This window comes from Thunnus albacares, chromosome 9 (assembly GCF_914725855.1).
Source record: "Thunnus albacares chromosome 9, fThuAlb1.1, whole genome shotgun sequence".
NCBI classification, from domain to species: Eukaryota; Metazoa; Chordata; class Actinopteri; order Scombriformes; family Scombridae; genus Thunnus; species Thunnus albacares.
In genome coordinates, this window is record NC_058114.1 from 1,269,148 (window position 1) to 1,288,342 (window position 19,195).

The window sequence follows — 19,195 nt, forward strand, 5'->3', positions numbered from 1 at the left end:
ATCATCAGAGTGTTGCATCACTTGTCCTACTTTTAGGAGAAAAAGCCTTTTATCAACTTTCCAAACATGAAAAATGATTCCTATCTCTGCCAATATTTATGAGCTGCAGGAGATGTTTTGGGAATGCTTGATGACACTGAGCTTATTAAAAGATTGTTTGGACAAAAACAGAATAATTTCTGACACTGACTTTGTGTGTGATGCAGAGAAGAACACATGATGTTTCTACAGAACATCATTTAAAAAAATAGAGAATGTCCTCACGTTACACTTCATCATAACAGGGACAATGATGGAAGTCATGAATCAAACTTTGATCTGGCTTAATGCACGTCATAAAGATGACGAGGGTCCTCAGTTACAGCCCACTAAAACTTTTATCTGACCACATTCATTTCAGCTGTATAATGAAGGATATCTCAACTTCATTACAAAAGGTAAAAGATTTTATTGGGTTAGTTTTTATTTAGGCTACTTCAAATAACAGCAGAGCTACAGCTTGATATTTGAGAGAGGAGGATGCACCTTAACCATATGTTTCTATTGTTATGGAGTATTTACCTTCATGTAGAGAACACAATTTAACTTGGGTTGTAGTTGAAAGAGGAATTGGACAGTGGAAAAGAAGATGTTCTTCGTGGAGAGGGTTTGCAACATGTGTCTGTGCAATATGTGCAAGATGCAGCACTATTACAGGCTGTGAAACCATGTGGCTGAACCAAGATCATTTCACACAGCTGAGTCTAATTACCTGTTAACTTAATTAACATATAGGCTACATTTATTTCTCAGGCTTTCTTTACCATTTGTAAATATCATCTTACAATGAAATTTGGCATCATAGTTTTGTTACATAACCTTCGTAGGTTACCTGCCTGGTTACCTGCCTATACACATAATATAGCAAATTACCACTGTTTAGTATTTCCAGAGCTGAGACTGCGAGAAAACTACAACACATCATCATTATTTCTACTTTGCTGCTCTGACTATGGTAAAACAGCAATGTCTCAGTCTCTCCCATGAGTAATCCTTCTCCTGCTGATAACCAGAGTAAATTCTCTTCTGCTTCATAAATTTAATTCAGTGTGATTGTGAGACACTTGATAAATGTGGTCCCAGGGTCATATTTCTGACTTATAACACCTGTTTTTTTTAATCTTATCTGCATCAAACAGCTCATGTATAACAAATCTGTAAAGTGCAAACTTAAACAAAATCCAGAGATAACTGTTCAGTTTGTAGTCAGTTAAGAAACTGAAGTGAAGATGATGAAATCCAGATCCAGACTCCAGATAGGGTGGATCATCAGGATACAGCTGATCCCCTCTCAACACACACTCCTGGACGTTCACTCACACTATGACAGAGATCATCACCATCTGATGAGAGAGGAAGAAACAACAGAGGTAATAAATCAGTGTTTAGTGAGACTCACTTCATCAACTGTCAGTCAGTGATGCAGCACATTTAGTATAAAGAGCAGCAGGGACTTCAGTCCTGTTCAAAGCAGAAGTGGAACAGCTGTGCAGCATAGCCAGCTTCCTTTCAGCTCTCATATTAACAGGTTGGAGTGAACACACTGAGCTCTAAGAGCACAGACTTTTGGTATCAAGTCTGTTTACTATGCAGAGTTCACTGAAGTACACAGAGGAAATAAACTGCTGAGAGCCATGAACACATCATTACTGCAGACACAGAGACATTCACTCATGAATAGTTTATATAGTTGGATAGTTTACTGATGGATTTACTGTTGATGCGTGTGAACTGTTATAAAAGTTTAAAAGCCACAGAGTCTCTGTGGGATTTGAAGATCTTTTCTGCTGTTAAATCATCACATGACAATCAATCAGAGGCTCTCAGCTAAACAGCTGTGATTCCTGGACTTCAGCAGAGGTTCTGGTCTGTATAAAGACCACATGGTTACTAAACGTAATGATGCTTGTGTGAAATTAGAGCCAGTGATTTGCAGGCTGCAGTCAGACTGATCTTAGAGCTCTGACAAAGATGAATTGATCAATTCTTTAGTGTTGAAATGAGAGAACAAACACTTTCAGATCAGATTTTATCATACAACAGTTTGATGATGAGGACCACTGTCTCCATACATCTTGTAAGGCTGTCAGCTATAATTCAATTTTATTTCCTGCAGACATGAACACAACAACAGTCGTTTTCACATCATCTCAAACACATGATCACAACAAGCTTCTGGCCGATCTGATTGGCTGACTGTTCTCTCTCTCTCTATCTCTCTCTCTCTCTGTCTTTCTGTCCAATCCTGAAGCCTGTCACCATTCTCCTCTCACAGCTTCACAGAGGAAAACAGCCACTGAGAAGGTTGGAGGTTCATCTGGAAATACTGGATCTTTGCTTTGATACTTACTGTGTTTAATACAATATTGCTGAAACCAGCATGGACTGACTCCAACTCTCTACTGACCTCAGAGTCTCCAGTCTACAGTGTGGACCATCCTTAAGATCAGACAGCAGCTTCACGTCTGGATCCTGCAGGTTGTTGTAGTTAAGCTCCAGCTCTCTCAGATGGGAGGGGTTGGACTTCAGAGCTGAGGCCAGAGAAGCACAGCTGATCTCTGACAAACTGCAGCAACTCAATCTGAATAAAGAATAAGTGATGTCACTTCAGCAGTCAAAGTACTTGCTTGAAATCATTGAATGTTTCATAATCTTTTAAGAGCTGAAGAATGTTTAGATTTTAGAAGTTGAGAAAATGGAAACTCCAAACACCTGAACCCAACAGGATGCAGGTTAAAAAATGTCAAATGCAAACAGTGATAGTAGATATGTAGCAGAACACAGAATATTAATTACTGTCAGATCCTGACTGATCTGGTGTTAATGAAGTTACCATTTCTGTGCAAAGTACATAAAAGCACACGGCCTCTTTCTCAGTTTGGAGATGCAAACATAATTTCAGCAGCTCATATCAAAACAGGAGAAGGAAGGTGAAAACACTCAAAAAAAAAAACAGGATCCAGGAAGTCTTGTTGAATATTAGTCCTTAAGTGGCGCAGACATCCAGACATAATACATTGCTTCTTTGAGCACAGGTAAAGTGCTCAAAGAATCAATGTATTATTTCACTTTAAGACGGAGTGCCTTCGTTTTTTGTCTCCATAGCTGTCTGCACCACCTAAGGACTAATATTCAGCAAGACTTCTTGGGACCTGTTTTTTTTTTTGATCATTTCAGCTACTGTTTGATGCTGCAGCCAGCTGTGGGCAACAAACAGAACATCAGTACTGATGTTTCTGCAAAATCCCAGATACATTCAGTGACACCTGAACAACATTATTGTTAGATTCAGATAGTAACCTAACATGTTTTCAGACCTACTTGAGTCACATTAATAGCTGTATTTTGACATTTCACATTTCTGTAGATTATGTTATAGATGCAAAATACTAGAGAAGTAAAAACAGCAAAACATATGAAAGTTGGTTTGTGATTGTGGAGCACTCTGTTTGTGTGCACCTCTGCTAATTGTGGACCAATCTGTGTGCTGAAATGTGGAGAAAAGCCCGAAACACTGGAAACTGCTCCACTCACTCAATCAGACACAGAACAAGGACAATTGCTCTCAGTTGCAAAACTTTATGGGTGTATTTGTGCCATCGTATCATTAGTGCAATATCTTTTGTGAATCAGACATTAAGGCAGGGCAGATAGTGGTTGCAAATGATGCGCAATTCATGGTGCTATCAGCAGCCACAATCCACTCTTTGGAAATTTGCCCCTCAGAGTGGATCAGCATATTATCAGCTCCATGTCTGCAGTTTGGTGTCACCACAACTGTCACATCATATTAATCTCGGCAAAGAAGTAAAAAATGGTGTCTGACCTCAGAGTGTCCAGTCTACAGTGTGGACTCTCCAGGAAATCACACAGCAGCTTCATTCCTGAATCCTGAAGCTTGTTTTCACTCAGCTCCAGCTCTCTCAGATGGGAAGGGTTGGACTTCAGAGCTGAGGCCAGAGAAGCACAACTGACCTCTGACAAACTGCAGCACCACAATCTGAATAAAGAATAAATTGTGTCACTTCAGCAAAGTTCTTGCTTGAAATCATTGAATGTTTCATAATCTTTTCAGAGCTGAAGAATGTTTAGATTGTAGAGGTGTAGAAAATGGAAACTCCAAACACCCAAACCCAACAGGATGCAGGTTAAAAACTGTCAAATACAAACAGTGAAAAAAGAGCTCTAATTAATATCAATGTCATGATGCTGCTACTTCACTAAAGACGTAGTGGCTTCACCTCTTAAAATCTGCAGCTCCATCTATACAAACTCATGTTGTGCAGCCAAACACAAGTAAAAATGCAAAAAGACTAAAACATGACATCTATATTTTTTAAGCCTACATGTGCAAAACAGCTGAACAAGAATAATAGAAAACCTGCATCACTTCCAAGGGCTTCATCATATGCACATTTAAAAAACATAAATTCTATCCCATAAAGCAACACAGAAGGTATTGGCACACACTGTCAGCACCTGCTGTTTCAACTACTGTCTTATCACTTTGAGCGCAGACAGCAGAAAATGAAAGTCTGCTCATTCCGGCCATCAACACAAGAAAAATGACAGTATAGGTCAAAAATTCAGCCAGCAAAAATGATCTATAGTTTCGTCTATGTTTTTATGGGGAAGTATTGCAGTTCAGGTGATGTCAATATAAGGTGACTTTATAAGGTCATTTTGTCATATGACGAGGAGGTGGGTTTGTTGAATGGCTAGATAGATGGTAAAAAGTGGACTTTGTGCAGGACACCACTGTTTGCTTCCTGTTTCCAATTGCGAGGGTTATGTTTCCAATCGCATTTTTTTTAGACATTTTACACATCATGCTGCTCTAACTGAACCATTGTCAACAAGTAACCACTGTATACACACAACACAGTACACATGTACATGTTTACTGAGTAAAGGCACAAATGCAAAGAACCCAACAGGATGCATGTTAAAAACTGTTCAATATAAAAGACAACAAACAGTATTTCAGAGGTTCAAAATGAATTATCCAGAGCAACTCAATATTGCTCTGACACAGTCAATAGACTAAACTACTGAAGAGGCATGGCTTTTGTGGCTGCTAAACCTGCTCAAATGAGACAAAAAGAAACTGTAATTCACAAAGCAGCCACAGAGGGTGAAATGCACCCCACACTATGCTGCCAAACAAGTTTGGAGTGCAAGCTTCGGTGCTCTTTTACTATTTGCACATATGTAAATTAGATAGAATTGACCCCTTTCTATGCAAATGAGCCAATTCACAAAGACCAGTGCTAATAGCTACATGCAGTTAGTGAAATTATTAGCAGGTCCAGAGAGTTGGTGGTAACTGTTTTATTGTGTTCATTTGTCATTGTCTTTTTATAGACATTGTTATGTGCAAGTTTGTTGCTTTTTATAGTCTAAATATATTGACTTTTACTTTGTAATTGTTAATTGTATCTTAACTTCTCACATTTTAATATATTTTAATAGGCATTGTTTTGTTCATGTTCATCCAGTTATAAGCAGTGTGTGTAATTTGGTGGTTGTGCTGAGAGTTTTGGGGCCACAAACAAAATCTTGATTTCAAAGTGCACTATGACAGCTTGTACACACAAATGGCTTAATAGATGTCTGGAGAAAGTTTCATGTGAATCAGTGCCAGTGTACATGGTCTCATTGTAGAGATAATGTAGTCTCATTAGCTACACTTGACCATTTTTGTTTTAAACATCATTTTAATGTTTTTGTGTATATATATATATATGTATATATGTGTAAAATATTGCCTGTTGGCTTTACAGCTCATTCACTGGTGATGCACAATGGTTTTTTTTGCCTAGAAGTGCATATTGGCATTTTAATTCAGTTTTGTTCCATGAAAAAAAGTTTAGATATGCTTTTAGCTATTTTTGGAAAATATTTAGGAGCAGGAAAAATGAATTTTCATCTCTGAGACAGTGGTGGGATTGTGGTAAAATAGAAATTAAATTGCTTTGTCATCAGCATACACTCAGTGTTACTTGAGACATCACTAATTCTATGAAAGATCTGGAGACTGAGATAGTGGACCTTGAGAAAACATTTGTGTCCAAAGGAAATCAATTTTGAAGTCCTTAACTTAATAAAAAAGGCCTTAGCAGAACTGCTAGGTGTGAAGGCTCAAGGAGATTTAGTGAGGTTGCATGTCCTGAATGCTCCTGAAATGGACGTGTCTTCTAGTTTCTTCTTCAGCCTGGAGAAGAAGAATGGTGTTGGGCCTTGGTTGGGCTATCAGCAATAAAATTAATGATTATCAAAGATAATGATTAATCATTAAAATCAATAAAAAAAATATTTAGTGCAACACTAAACATACAGCATGTATATCCAAAAGCATTTATTTAAAAAACATAAAAATAAAACACACAATATGTAATCCAACTACATGAACTTAACTAATAATAATAAAACACACCATATGTAAGCTAACTGTGTCTATATATAGTTGTATGAATGTGTGTGTGTGTGTGTGTGTGTGTGTGTGTGTGTGTGTGTGTATTGCACCAGGAGAAGTCAACAAAAAAATGTGTGCTCTAATGTGGAGAAAAACCTGAAACAATGTAAAACGCTCGCTCACTCATATGTAGATAACAGTTGCAAATGATGTGCAATTCAGGGTGCTATCAGACGCCTCTCTTTGTGAATTCGCCCCTCAGTGTGGATCAGCATAATATCAGCTTTATATCTGCAGTTTAGTGTCACCACAACTGTCACATCACATTAATCTCGGCAAAGAAGTAAAAAATGGTGTCTGACCTCAGGGTCTTAAGTCTACACCGTGGATGCTCCAGAATATAACACAGCAGCTTCACTCCTGAATCCTTAAGCTTGTTGTGACTCAGATCCAGCTCTCTCAGATGAGAGGGGTTGGACTTCAGAGCTGAGGCCAGAGAAGCACAGCTGATCTCTGACAAACTGCAGCACCGCAATCTGAATGAAGAATAAATTGTGTCACTTTAAAAGATAATCATACAATTTCTGTTCAGAGCTGAAGAGGGGTTAGAATGTGTAAGTTAAGAAAATGGAAACTTCAAGCACTTGAACCCAACTGGATGCAGGTTAAAAACTGTCAAATACAAAGAGTGAAAAAGAGCTCTCATTAATATAAATGACGACATGCTGCTAGTTCAATAAATATATAGTGATTTCACCTCTTAAACTCTGCAGCTCCACCAGTGACTCCACCCATACAAACTCATGTTGTGCAGCCAAACAAGTAAAAAAAACCCACAGAAATTTATTTCAGATTTTATTCAAGATCAAGATCAATGTTCACAAAAGATACCAAATATATCAGATTGGATTTTGAGAAATAGGAGGGTAAGGATATTCAATACAATTTACATTTAATGGAATGGTGTCACCATAAAAAATTCACAGCATATTGTCTTTAAATATTTCAGTTGGTATAATCACTGCATATCTACATAAAAGTGTTGGAACAAGTAAATACTGGATATTATATTCGTTGCTGTCTGAGTGAGTTTTTTGGTTTAAATTTAAAGGATGAAATTTAAAGTGAAGGTGAAATTTAATGTAAAAATCAAGAGTTTCAGAGTTAAATATGCAGCTGAACATTGCTCTGACAAGAGAATAGACTTTACTATTAAGATATTCAGTGTAGATCAGCATAATATCAGCTTTATGTCTGCAGTTTAGTGAGTGTCACCACAACTGTCACATATTCATATTAATCTCAGCACAGAAGTAAAAAATGGTGTCTGACCTCAGGGTCTTAAGTCTACACTGTGGATGCTCCAGAATATCACACAGCAGTCTCACTCCTGAATCCTTAAGCTTGTTGTGACACAACTCCAGCTCTCTCAGATGGGAGGGGTTGGACATCAGAGCTGACACAAGAGAAGCACAGCTGATCTCTGACAAACTGCAGCCAGTCAATCTGAATAAAGAATAAATGAAGTAGATAAAAATCCATTTATAATCCGATCAGATATGTTCATGTTTTACATGTGTAGTTCAAAATTACTATGTTCTAATCAATGAGCCTTCCTCTAAAATGAGCAGAGTGACTTTGTCACTGGATGCATCCCAAGCCTCTCAAATTACATTCACGTTTCCCTCACTTCCTCATGTCTTAGTCCCTTCTACTGAGGATGCATGGAGAGATGCAAGGAAACCAAGTGAGGAAAGAGGAAACAAGGAAATTTTCTTTTAGAGACATGAGACGTCCTCTCTTTTGAAGCATGATTTGAAGCGATGTCCTTTTCTGATGACAGTGTCACAGCTGGATCTGCTGCATGAAGCAGCCAGTGTCTTTCATTACCATTATATTCATGCTGGCACAAATAGTAGCCCCAATCTTTGCCTTCATGACACCGTGTACACATTTACTAATTTTTACATTGTTATTGAGTCATTTGTCATTGTTTACCACACTGATAGGCTACCTTCCCATTGACTGCAATGAAAGAATTGTCCTTAGCCTTGCCTTACTATGCCATTCACTCTGTCACTGTGATGAGCAGCATCATTTAAACCAATCACTGTTAATCAGCAATTCAGCTGCTGAATGTAATTATATGTGTTCACAAACTATCAGCTGTAATGCCAACTGAATCCTGTCAACTTATTAAGAATGTCAGATACCAGGCCTATAATAGTGTCAGATAATGTCTGACCAAATTTGTATTCTCTTCAAGTATTTTAAAACATGTCAAATACCATAATAGCTTGTGCACTTATTTCCACATGTGACATGCTCCAGCAAGACCAGGAGTGTTCAAGACACAGGAGAGCATGTCTGCAGCTTGCAATCCTGTATTTACTAGAGGTATTCATCACACAAATATATTGCTTTAATAGTATTTAAACTGACATATCACAAATACAGCAACAACATTGATACCTGTAGGTTGTCTAATCAGACATCATGGCGTTTTGCCAAACATAGCGACAGTGTATGCATAAATCTACATACAAAAGGTGGAATATATCTCAGCCAGGTAGACAAAGGAAGGAAACATAATAGCCTCAGAATATATTGTCTGTATCGAACACGTTTCATGGTCCAGGTAGTTCAATCAAATGTTGTTATACCATGAAGAAGTGTGGGAAGTAACACAGTTTCCTTCTTGTAGATTGATAGTGCACTGATACATGCACACCTCTGCCCCCATTTGCTAGTCCTTGCTGTGTACTTTGATGGCCAGAAGGACCTGATGCCTGACTACAGGCTGGGGTGTCAGTCCATGGAGGCCTTAATGAGGATTTATTACATGACCTCCTTCTTCCTATATTTGGTAATTTAGTAGGTATGTGTAATTACAACATGTTATTGGGGGCTGTAATCCTTCCTCCTGTCTATACTGACTGAAGTGGTCTATTCCTAACACAGCTGCACTGTAGGAAATGTGTTCATAAGTTCAGCTGAAGCTAATATGAGGCTTTGACAGTCTGGTAGAAACCCACTTTATTTGCCTAACTCAGAGTTACAGGCTATTTAATACAAAATTCCCTCTTTGAGGTATGATCCCTCCTATGCAACTCAGCAAGGAAGCACCAAGAAACACAAAGATACTTACTTGATATATGACTGCTGAAGGCTCATATTAGTTTAAACATTGGAAGTTGTTTTTACAAAGAACAAGACAGTGGATTGTGAATTCCTGAAAAAAATTTAAATTCTACAGGTTTGTGCTCAGGCAAATCCTAAATATTTATGAACTAACCATTTGAAACTTCAGTGAAGGATTTGAATTGATATATAGAAAAAACAACCAAAGCTACAGTCAGTGAACTGACCTCAGAATCTCCAGTCTACAGTTTGGACTCTCCAGTCCACCAGACAGAAGCTTCACTACTGAATCCTGCAGGTTCATGTTGTAACTCAGATCCAGCTCTCTCAGATGGGAGGGGTAGGACTTCAGAGCTGAGGCCACAACTTCACAGAGAGTCTCTGAGAGTCCACAGCCAGAGAGTCTGTCATGACATGTATTATAACATATGTTATTATGAAAGAGGCCACTTTATATTGACCTCATGTATTAGATGATGAAACAGTTTCACATTTCCTATTTTGAATAACATTTGCTCTTCACATCAGTGGTTCAGCTAATCTTTTTTTTATTTTTTTTAAATATTTCTTCTGGGGCATTTTATTCCTTTAATCCAAAGCAACAGTTGAGAGATAACAGGAAAAAAGAGGAGAGAGATGGGGAATTATTGCAACAAAGGCCCACCGCTGCAATCAAACCACAGACATTGTGGTTATATGGCATGTGTCCTAACTAGTAGACCACCAGAGCACTCCTAGTTCAGCTAATTGTATCTCACTGTGCTTGAATGAAACAATAATTCTCGTCACTCTCTCTCTCTCTCTTACCTGCAGACTCTTTGTTTTGCTTTAATCTTGCAAAGGAGGGGAGAGAAAATGGAGTTAAATTGAGGCTTCGATAATGTGCACAGTCTATCTGTTCTGTCTGATCTGATCCCATGTCTGTCTCCAAAGTGTTCACATGAGAACATCTTGATTAGAAAATCATTTTTACTGTCCACTATTTTTACTCAGTTCAACTCAGTGAACAGTAATAGTTGAGAAAGATCATCTCTCTTTGCTAGCTACCTGCTGCTGTCAGGTTCTCATCCATAAGCAGGAAAAGTTAGTGACTGTTGCCAAAACAAATGAAACAAACAGCTTGACAATATTAGACCTGTACATAATTAAATATTAATTTAATTAAATATTTAGATATGCATGACAGATGACGGCATCATGTTTAGTTGTAAACATTCTTTTCTGAGAATCTGAAAAATGGATTCAGCACACAAACACAATTAACAAACCAATAAGGTTTTCAACATAATGTCATCAAAAAGATGTTATCAGGGTGTCAGCATTAAAAATATAACACTGATCTTAATGTGAATAAGACCTCTTAAAACAGTCTGAATTCTACCATTCTGTTCTTACATATTCAGACCTCTGTTTATCTCCTGATACTACTCTCCTCTACACCAACAAGAGAGAAGACACCTGAGAGCTTCTTTCTGTGATGAACAGAATATAAGAGACTTAAAAACAAGAGTATGTAACAACTTCGCTCTTTAAAATAAAAAGTTTAATTCATGAGAAATAAAGGCATCATTGCTCAGTTCAACACACTCAGGGGTTTTGTCTCATATGACCAGTAGATTATGGAGGCCAATATTGGTTAATGTTTGCAAACTTTAGATATTGTTATATAACTGACATTGCTGAATCAGTTTGCTGATTTGCTGATCCCCCGTGCTCACTATGAAATGGCTCAGAAACCATTAAGAAAAATATGATGATGAAAGCAATTCTCTCTGACTTCAGAAATTGCCTTTGGAAAATGATACAGATCTTATTTCAAACTTTTAATCACAGTGGTAAAAAACAATTTCTGTCTGATTATATATTATTTGCAATATCTAGTCATGTAATAATAACTTTACTGCAGAGGACAGAAGAAAACTTGTTCGTAATATAGGTGGACCCTTTCTGAAAAGTGGATGACAGATCATGACAGAAAATATCAATTAAAAGTACTGCCTATAGGGAAATATGTCACAGTACAAACATACATGATTCATATCCACTGATTAAAGGAGAGTTCAAGAATTTAAAGACACCATCAGGAACTGACTTCTGTTGCTCTATAGAAAAAAATCAGTTCTTTTCAGTTGATGGACAAGACTGAGGTTTCTGAACATGGAGTCTCTTTTACATGGAGATGGGTGAGGAAGCACAGCAGAGGGGAATAAGGTATTATCAATGATAGCCAGGTCTGGAGAAAAGTAAAAGAAAGGGCATCTGGTGGAGAATGGCAGGTTTGCAGAGAAGGAAGAACAAACATGGCCAGAAAGAATGGGGATGGGAGTGTGTGGCAGCATAGAGAGACTGAGGAGCAGAATGTGACAACTCTGAAAAATCAAGATTATTTGCACATATTTGAAACAGCTCAAGAGCATCTATGACTAAATATAACTGACATATTATTTTGACTATAAATAAGTACAGCACTATTTTAACAATAATAAAAATCTTATATTTGAAGAAGTAAACTACTAATCTACGCTTATTTATAATGCTAATCACATCTTACCGAGCCTTTCTGCAGTTCCTCACAGCTGGAATCAGTCTCTGTCGTCCCTCCCGTGATGTGTTGTACTTCTCCAGGTCCAACTCATCCAGAACCTTCTCTGACATCTGCAGCATGTAGGCCAGAGCTGAACAGTGGATCACAGAGAGTTTCTTCTCTGATCTGTTCTCTGACTTCAGGAACTCTTGGATCTCCTGATGTATTGAGTGGTCATTCATCTCCATCAGACAGTGGAAGATGTTGATGCTTCTGTCAGGAGAGAAATTCTCAGTGTTCATCTCCTTCAGGTTGTTGATGGCTCTCTGGATGATTTCTGGACTGTACTCTGTTTGACCCAGCAGGCCTCCTAAGAGACTCTGGTTGGACTTCAGAGAGAGGCCATGAAGGAAGCGAACAAACAGGTCCAGGTGGCCATTTTTACTTTTCACAGATTTCTCCATGGCTCCCCTCAGAAAGTCATCCAGGGATGAGTCATCATGACTTTTTCCCAGGAAGTCCTTCAGTACCTCTGTCTTCCTGCTGGTGTAACAGTGGTACATGTAGACTGCAGCCAGAAACTCCTGAACGCTCAGATGAACAAAGCAGTAGACTTTTTTCTGGAAGATCCCACTCTCTCTTTTGAAGATCTCTGTACAAAATCCTGACAAAACCGATGCCTCTGTGACATCAAGACCACACTCCTCCAGGTCTTTTTGGTAAAACATGATGTTTCCTTTCTCCAGATGTTCAAATGCCAGCCTCCCCAGCTTCAGAAGAACTTCCTTGTCAGCCTCTGTCAGCTCCTGTGAACTCGTTTCATGTCCCTCATCATACTTGTGCTTCTTTCTCTTTGTCTGAACCAGCAGGAAGTGTGAGTACATGTCAGTCAGGGTCTTGGGCAGCTCTCCTCTCTGGTCTGTAGTCAACATGTACTCCAGAACTGTAGCAGCGATCCAGCAGAAGACTGGGATGTGGCACATGATGTAGAGGCTCCTGGATGTCTTGATGTGTTTGATGATTCTGCTTGGCAGCTCTTCATCACTGAATCTCTTCCTGAAGTACTTCTCCTTCTGGGCATCAGTGAAGCCTCGTACTTCTGTTACCCTGTCAACACATGTTGGAGGGAGCTGACTGGCTGCTGTGGGTCGGGAAGTTATCCAGACAAGAGCCGAGGGAAGCAGCTTCCCCTCAATGAGGTTTGTCAACAGGATGTTGACTGTTGACTTTTGTGTGACATCAGACACGACCTTCTTGTTCTTGAAATTCAGTGAAAGTCTGCTTTCATCCAGGCCATCAAAGATGAACAAAACTTTACAATCAGTGAGCTTCTCTGCTGTGACCTTCTGTAATTCTGGATGGAAATAATTAATCAGCATGAGGAGACTGTACTGCTCATCCTTGATCAAGTTCAGCTCCCTGAACGAAAACAGAATCACCAGATTGACATCTTGGTTTTCCAAGCCCTCTGCCCAGTCCAGAGTGAACTTCTGCACTGAGAAGGTTTTTCCAATTCCAGCAACACCGTTCGTCAAAACAACTTTGATGATGCATTTCTGTTGGTCAGGTAAGACTTTAAAGATGTCTTGGCACTTGATTGGAGTGTCACGGAGGGTCTCCATCTTGGAAGCTGCCTCAAGCTGCATCACCTCATGTTGGGTATTAACCTCTTTACTCTTTCCCTCTGTGATGTAGAGCTCAGTGTAGATAATGTTGAGGTGTTTCCTTTCTGCTTCGTCAGTTCCTTCAGTCACATGTTGACATCTCCTCCTCAGACTGATCTTATGGTAATCGAAAACCTTCTGCAGATTACCATCTGCTGAAATAGAAGAAAAATATAGATCTGAACAACTATCAGTGTGTTTACATGTACTTACATAACCAGGTTACTCAGAGAAACCAGGTTATGTGGGTAATCGCGGAACGTGTTAACACGCACAATAGTAACCTGGTTACTGTAAATCTGTGTGTACAAACAAATCAGTGATCAGATTTCTCCTCTACACTGACTTTATTCTCAAAGTATGCCTTTCTTATTTTATCAGTATTAGAGATAGAAGACGTTTGTTAGTCCTGACATTTTGTTCTGTTTTGCTTTGTGTGTCTGAGTCAGAACTTTTTCTTACAACGTGAATATGTCTGAATTCAACAAATAGTAAAATGTTAAGTGGTGGAAACCAACTTATTCAGACTTCTAGAGGTTACTTTATGTTAGTTTCAGTTTTAATTGGACTTTAAATACAAGAATGAATCGCTTTGTGCAATGATCTCTCCTTGCATTCAGTTCCTCCACTTTCCCTATCTACAGTCTTTTGTTAAGTACATGCACTGGCGACTGGTCATTAGGGGCAGAGCCCCACCTGCTGTCACCAGAAAGAACTGTGCAAACAAATGATGTTATTATCAAGTTTAAAATTTTTATCTGTTACAATTTATTATCTATGAATATAGCATCTTCATAAATTGTATTATATTATTTGTATTAGGATTTTAATTCATTTTTAATTGTTCCCTGCCTTGCTGCTTCAGGCCGCATTTTCCTGATTCGTGTCCACAGTGGGCCTATGGTGGCCGGCGTGAATGTGGTGCTAGCCCCTCTCTCACGATGCAATGTGTATTGTTAGTGGGAAAATATGAATATGCATGCTCAGAGTGTTACTGTATTCAATGTAGATCACACGAAATTGATGACAAGTGGGGCAGACAGCCTTTAACCCCACTGCAGCGTCATTTCATATTTCAAATGACGATGCAGTGGGGTTACAGCATGAGCTTGGAATTTACAGTTGGCAAAAAAGAGGGGAGACTTTCTTAGCTAACACCAGCTAACTTGATAAAAATAAAGGGAATTTCATACTTGAGCACAGGGTAACCCTTTTTTTGGAGGAGACACTGGAATTAAAGTGCCTCAGAGCCAACTAGCCACGGAATACTGTCATCACTCAAACTGCTGGTAAAATTAACCGGTTTAACATGGTGAAGTTTGCCCAGAGGAAAAACAACCATGCTGTCCTTTTCTGAGCTGTCAGCTGGTGAGTGAAAGCATACTTTATCATCCTGCTTTGGTGATTTAGTCCATGCATTGGCCATATTGTTGTGCTGGATCGATTGATATAGATGGTGATGAGTGTCAGTGTGTCCATGCTTATCTATTGAGGTTGTTGTTATAAAGTTGTCACAGAATGGATTAGTATCCCCAAAAAGTTGTCTTTGCACTTCATTGTGGGGTGGAGCTTTTTGCTGTTTGCTTGTGGCCCTATAGGCTCATTTGTTCTGAGCTTGGTTGTGTCGACTTATGACGATAGGATATCGCATTCTTAATTAAGCAGTATTACACCAGAGGGTGTGCTTCAGTGATGTGGTCAAGCACCTCGTTCCGTAAGCATCACTGTTGTGAGTCAGCAAGCCAACTTCAGCTAATGCTTTCTAGAGATCGTGGCATTTCCCAAGCTGAATAAATACCATACATATAAACACAAAACTGCTTTGCTTGCTCAGTCTTGTTGTAAGTAAGATATCCGTTGAAAAAATACATTTTCCATGGACAGATTTAGCTACTACATCCGCAAACTTCACATATATTTTTAAGCTAGCTGCAGCATAGCACCTGCATAGCTGATAGAGGATGCCGGAGTAGGAGCTGAGATATACTCTCAACTGAAGTGAAAATGAGAGTTCAATCCACTCGGTAAAGGGTCCGTTTTGTTTTCCCCACAACCCCAAACCAGTTCAGTTCAACCCAGCAGAAACATCATGTAGGTCAGACCAACATGTTTAACTACATATCTTCAAATGTTACAGTTATGGTTGAAAATGACAACAGAAAAAACAAGTTTGCTAAGCTCACATATCTCCGCAGTTCAAATCAACCACCAGTCGTCTACCCAGAGATGTCTGTTGTTGTTAGTGCGACATCACAGTCTGTAGCTCTAATGAATGTCGGAGTAATATTTTTTGTGATGAGGCTTTTTTCATTTGAGCATGACTAGATGTGCTATCATGCTGATGTGAGCACGGTGTAAATGTCTAGCTGACCAATCATATTGCTTTGTTGGAACGACGTGTTGTATAATTTAGGCTTGTGACAGTGGTAATATAACTTGTGTAATAATTTCTCTCTCTCTGACTCACTCACACACACTCTCTCACACACACACACTCTCTCTCTCTTCCTCTGTATATGTGTACAAGACCTGCTAGAAGCAGCCACTTTGTTGTTAATAGTGTTTTGTGGAGCCATGCATGGACCCATAACATGTTAAAAAAAACCACATCAGTAGCAAGAGTATTGTAGTTTTCAATAATCCAAAGATGACCCCCCAAATTACATGTGGTGTAAACTAGCCTCCAGGATGTACTAGTATATCTCAGAGTTGCCAGTGTCTGTTGATCAGTGAAAGAGATATCGCCAGATTTACCATGGGCATCGGTTCAAGTAGTTATGTTTGCGTTGTTATATGATCGTTAACAACTGACTTCATGTGTATCTGTCCCATTAGATTTGAATGCCTGCAATTTAGGCACTATGGGCCCTATTTTAACAATCTAAGTGCACAGTCTGAAGCGTATGGTGCATTTAGGGTGTGTCCAAATCTACTTTTGCTAGTTTAACAGTGGAAAAAATGGTCGCAATGCCAGTTACATGATTCAAAAAGGTTGACCTTAATCTCTTAATTCATCTCAGGTGTGTTTGGGCATAACATGCAATAAACCAATCAATGTGTCATCTCCCATTCCCTTTGAAAGCCAAGTGCACTTGCACCTTGGCTGATTGCTATTATAATGATGCATTAAGATCAGATAACACTTTACTGACCCCCCGAGGGGGAAATTCATGGTGTCACACCAGTAAAGATAGACAACAAGATAAAAGTAACCATGTATCCCTCAACAAAAAGATAAAGTGCATGGCAGTATGAAATAAATAAATAGTAAAAAATATATAAATAGTAATAAAAAAAACTATACAACAAAACAACTCAACACAATATGAGTTGTAATCTTCGCCTCAACCAGGTGGAGGGGGGGCAAGGTCCATGAAGGGTGGGTTATAGTTTCAGGCATTGTTATACAGTCTGATGGCTGTTAGCACAAAGGAATGTCTGAACTGCTCTGTTTAGCACAAGGGGAGATTAGTGAGCCTCTGGCTGAAGGTGCTCCCCCTCTGCCACAGCTCCTCTCCACCACTGTCTCCGTGCTGTTCAGCTGCAGTCCAACCACAGTGCTGGCCTTCATCACCAGCATGTAAAGCCTGTCTAGTTCCCTGACCCAGATTCCGCCTCCCCAGCACACAACAACGAAAAACAATGTGCTGGCAACCACTGACTGATAAAGCACCTCAGTAGCCTGCTTCACACATTAAAGGACCAGAGCCTTTAAGAAGTAAGTAAGAAGGAATGCTTCTCTGCAGAGGAAATGGATCTGCTTGTGCACGAAGTGAAAGCGCACGATCCATTATGAGCATACTGGCACCTGCTGCTCCTGGACCCCCCCCCCCCCCCCCCCCCCGGCCAGCCCCATCCTGGTGCTCCCCATCTGTGAACCCGAGGAGCAAGAAGACCACCAGTTGAAGATCCTGTCCATTAACTTGTTGCAAATTTCTTATTGTTTGTTTTTTTGAAAAAGTTAATTCTTTTAATTACAGCTTTGGTTATCTTTAAAATTGTTTTGTTCAGTCATGGAATAACAGGTAAAATCAGCAGGGTTTTAATTGCTGAAAGTATGGAAACCTGATCATTGTAATCTCATAAATGTTAAAGAATATTTGTTGAATATGGTTAAAAATTGAATCATTGATTTTAATCATTTAAAAAATCATCATACACAGTTGTCAGGACTTGATCAGCTCTCCAAAGTGCTGAACCTGCTGCTGCCCCTCAACCTGACGGGTCTGTTTAAATACCTACGTGTATTGCCACAATTTGGTCAAATAATTAGACAATTTCATCCATCATTACTGCAATTAGCTAATTCTGATAAATATTATGACTAACCATTGTGACATGTATCTTTTAAAATATGTTAACGTGCAGAATAATAGTATTTAACACTGTAATCCTTTTATTTTTAATCTTTTGCATGTTTGTTATTTTTAATCAGCTGCATGTCTGTGTGTGTATAACAAGCACAGTGTACATGTGTTGTGCACCTGTCCATGTAGGTGCATTACTATCTTGATAATGCACCCTTAAAATAACAGTGAAACATTGCACCATTGACTTCAAACCGGGTTTTTGTTGGTCAATCGCACAATCGCTTTCTGCTGCCTCAGATAGCAATGTGCCAACAAGGCGCCTAACCACACCTCATGTGTGCTCAAACACGTAGCCTTAAGAGCAAGTATGTGTAATTGTCTAAATATTTACTTTCTGGACTGTTTCTCCTCACAGATCTTCTGTTTGGATGTGATGTCATGTTTGTCTCTTCCTGTGACTTACCTTCTGCCCCCGAGCCGATGCTTGGCAACTCCCTCACCAGATCATTCCTGCTGATCTTCTTTAAAATGCTCTCGATCACTTCCACAGCGCCAGCAAATTCATATTTCTGCACAATGAGATCCACCACGTCCTGCCTCTCTGCCTTCAATACCTTGGTCTCTTTGATGGGTGGGATGTTGCCCACCTTTTTTCGCTTCAGGTGCCACTTGAACTCCTTAAAATCACTGTCTCTCAAATTGTCCAGAATGTTGAGGAGGTCACTCTCCGTCATCTTGACTCTCTGGTAAAATCAGAGAAGATTGATTAGAGAACAGTTGTGTTTCTGTCTGTCTGAGTTATTTGACAAAAAGCCCAGGTTGGCTGCAGTCATTTAAGTGTCAGAGAAACTCAAGAGGATCTTCAGTAAAAACATCTCACCACAAGTCTACTCAGTAGTTGTTCTGGAGCTTTCTATCACATCAAGTTTCCTCAGTTGTCATGGAAATGTATATGTTAAAATTTACATTTTTCTGGCTTAAATGTTAAGAATAAAAGTTCAATCTTAAATAGTACTTGACAAAGTAATCTCAACACAAGATCAAGTTCTGCTCTCACAACTAACCTGTTTGTTGTAGGTCAGTGAACTCAGGGTCTTATCTC

General features: G+C 39.2%; 1 protein-coding gene across 1 annotated transcript; it reads right to left on the reverse strand.

Moving 5' to 3' along the window:
- Positions 1 to 2,377: 2,377 nt before the first annotated feature.
- Positions 2,378 to 18,828, reverse strand: LOC122989015 (NACHT, LRR and PYD domains-containing protein 12-like). The gene is made up of 7 exons (XM_044361693.1): positions 18,485 to 18,828; positions 12,147 to 13,938; positions 9,823 to 9,999; positions 7,787 to 7,960; positions 6,817 to 6,990; positions 3,866 to 4,039; positions 2,378 to 2,620 (listed from the first exon to the last, which is right to left on the reverse strand). The coding sequence occupies exons 1-7, from the start codon at positions 18,825 to 18,827 to the stop codon at positions 2,395 to 2,397; spliced, it is 3,060 nt and encodes a 1,019-aa protein (XP_044217628.1). The 5' UTR covers position 18,828; the 3' UTR covers positions 2,378 to 2,394.
- Between the last annotated feature and the right edge of the window lie 367 nt (positions 18,829 to 19,195).

Excerpts from the sequence above, each read along its gene's own strand:
- LOC122989015 (XM_044361693.1), bottom strand. The coding sequence starts at position 18,827 with ATGACGGAGAGTGACCTCCTCAACATTCTGGACAATTTGAGAGACAGT. Across the intron at positions 10,000-12,146 it reads AGGAACTGCAGAAAGGCTCG|ACTCTCTGGCTGTGGACTCT; the intron begins GTAAGATGTGAT and ends ATGTCATGACAG. Across the intron at positions 4,040-6,816 it reads TGTAGACTTAAGACCCTGAG|ATTGTGGTGCTGCAGTTTGT; the intron begins GTCAGACACCAT and ends TTCTTTATTCAG.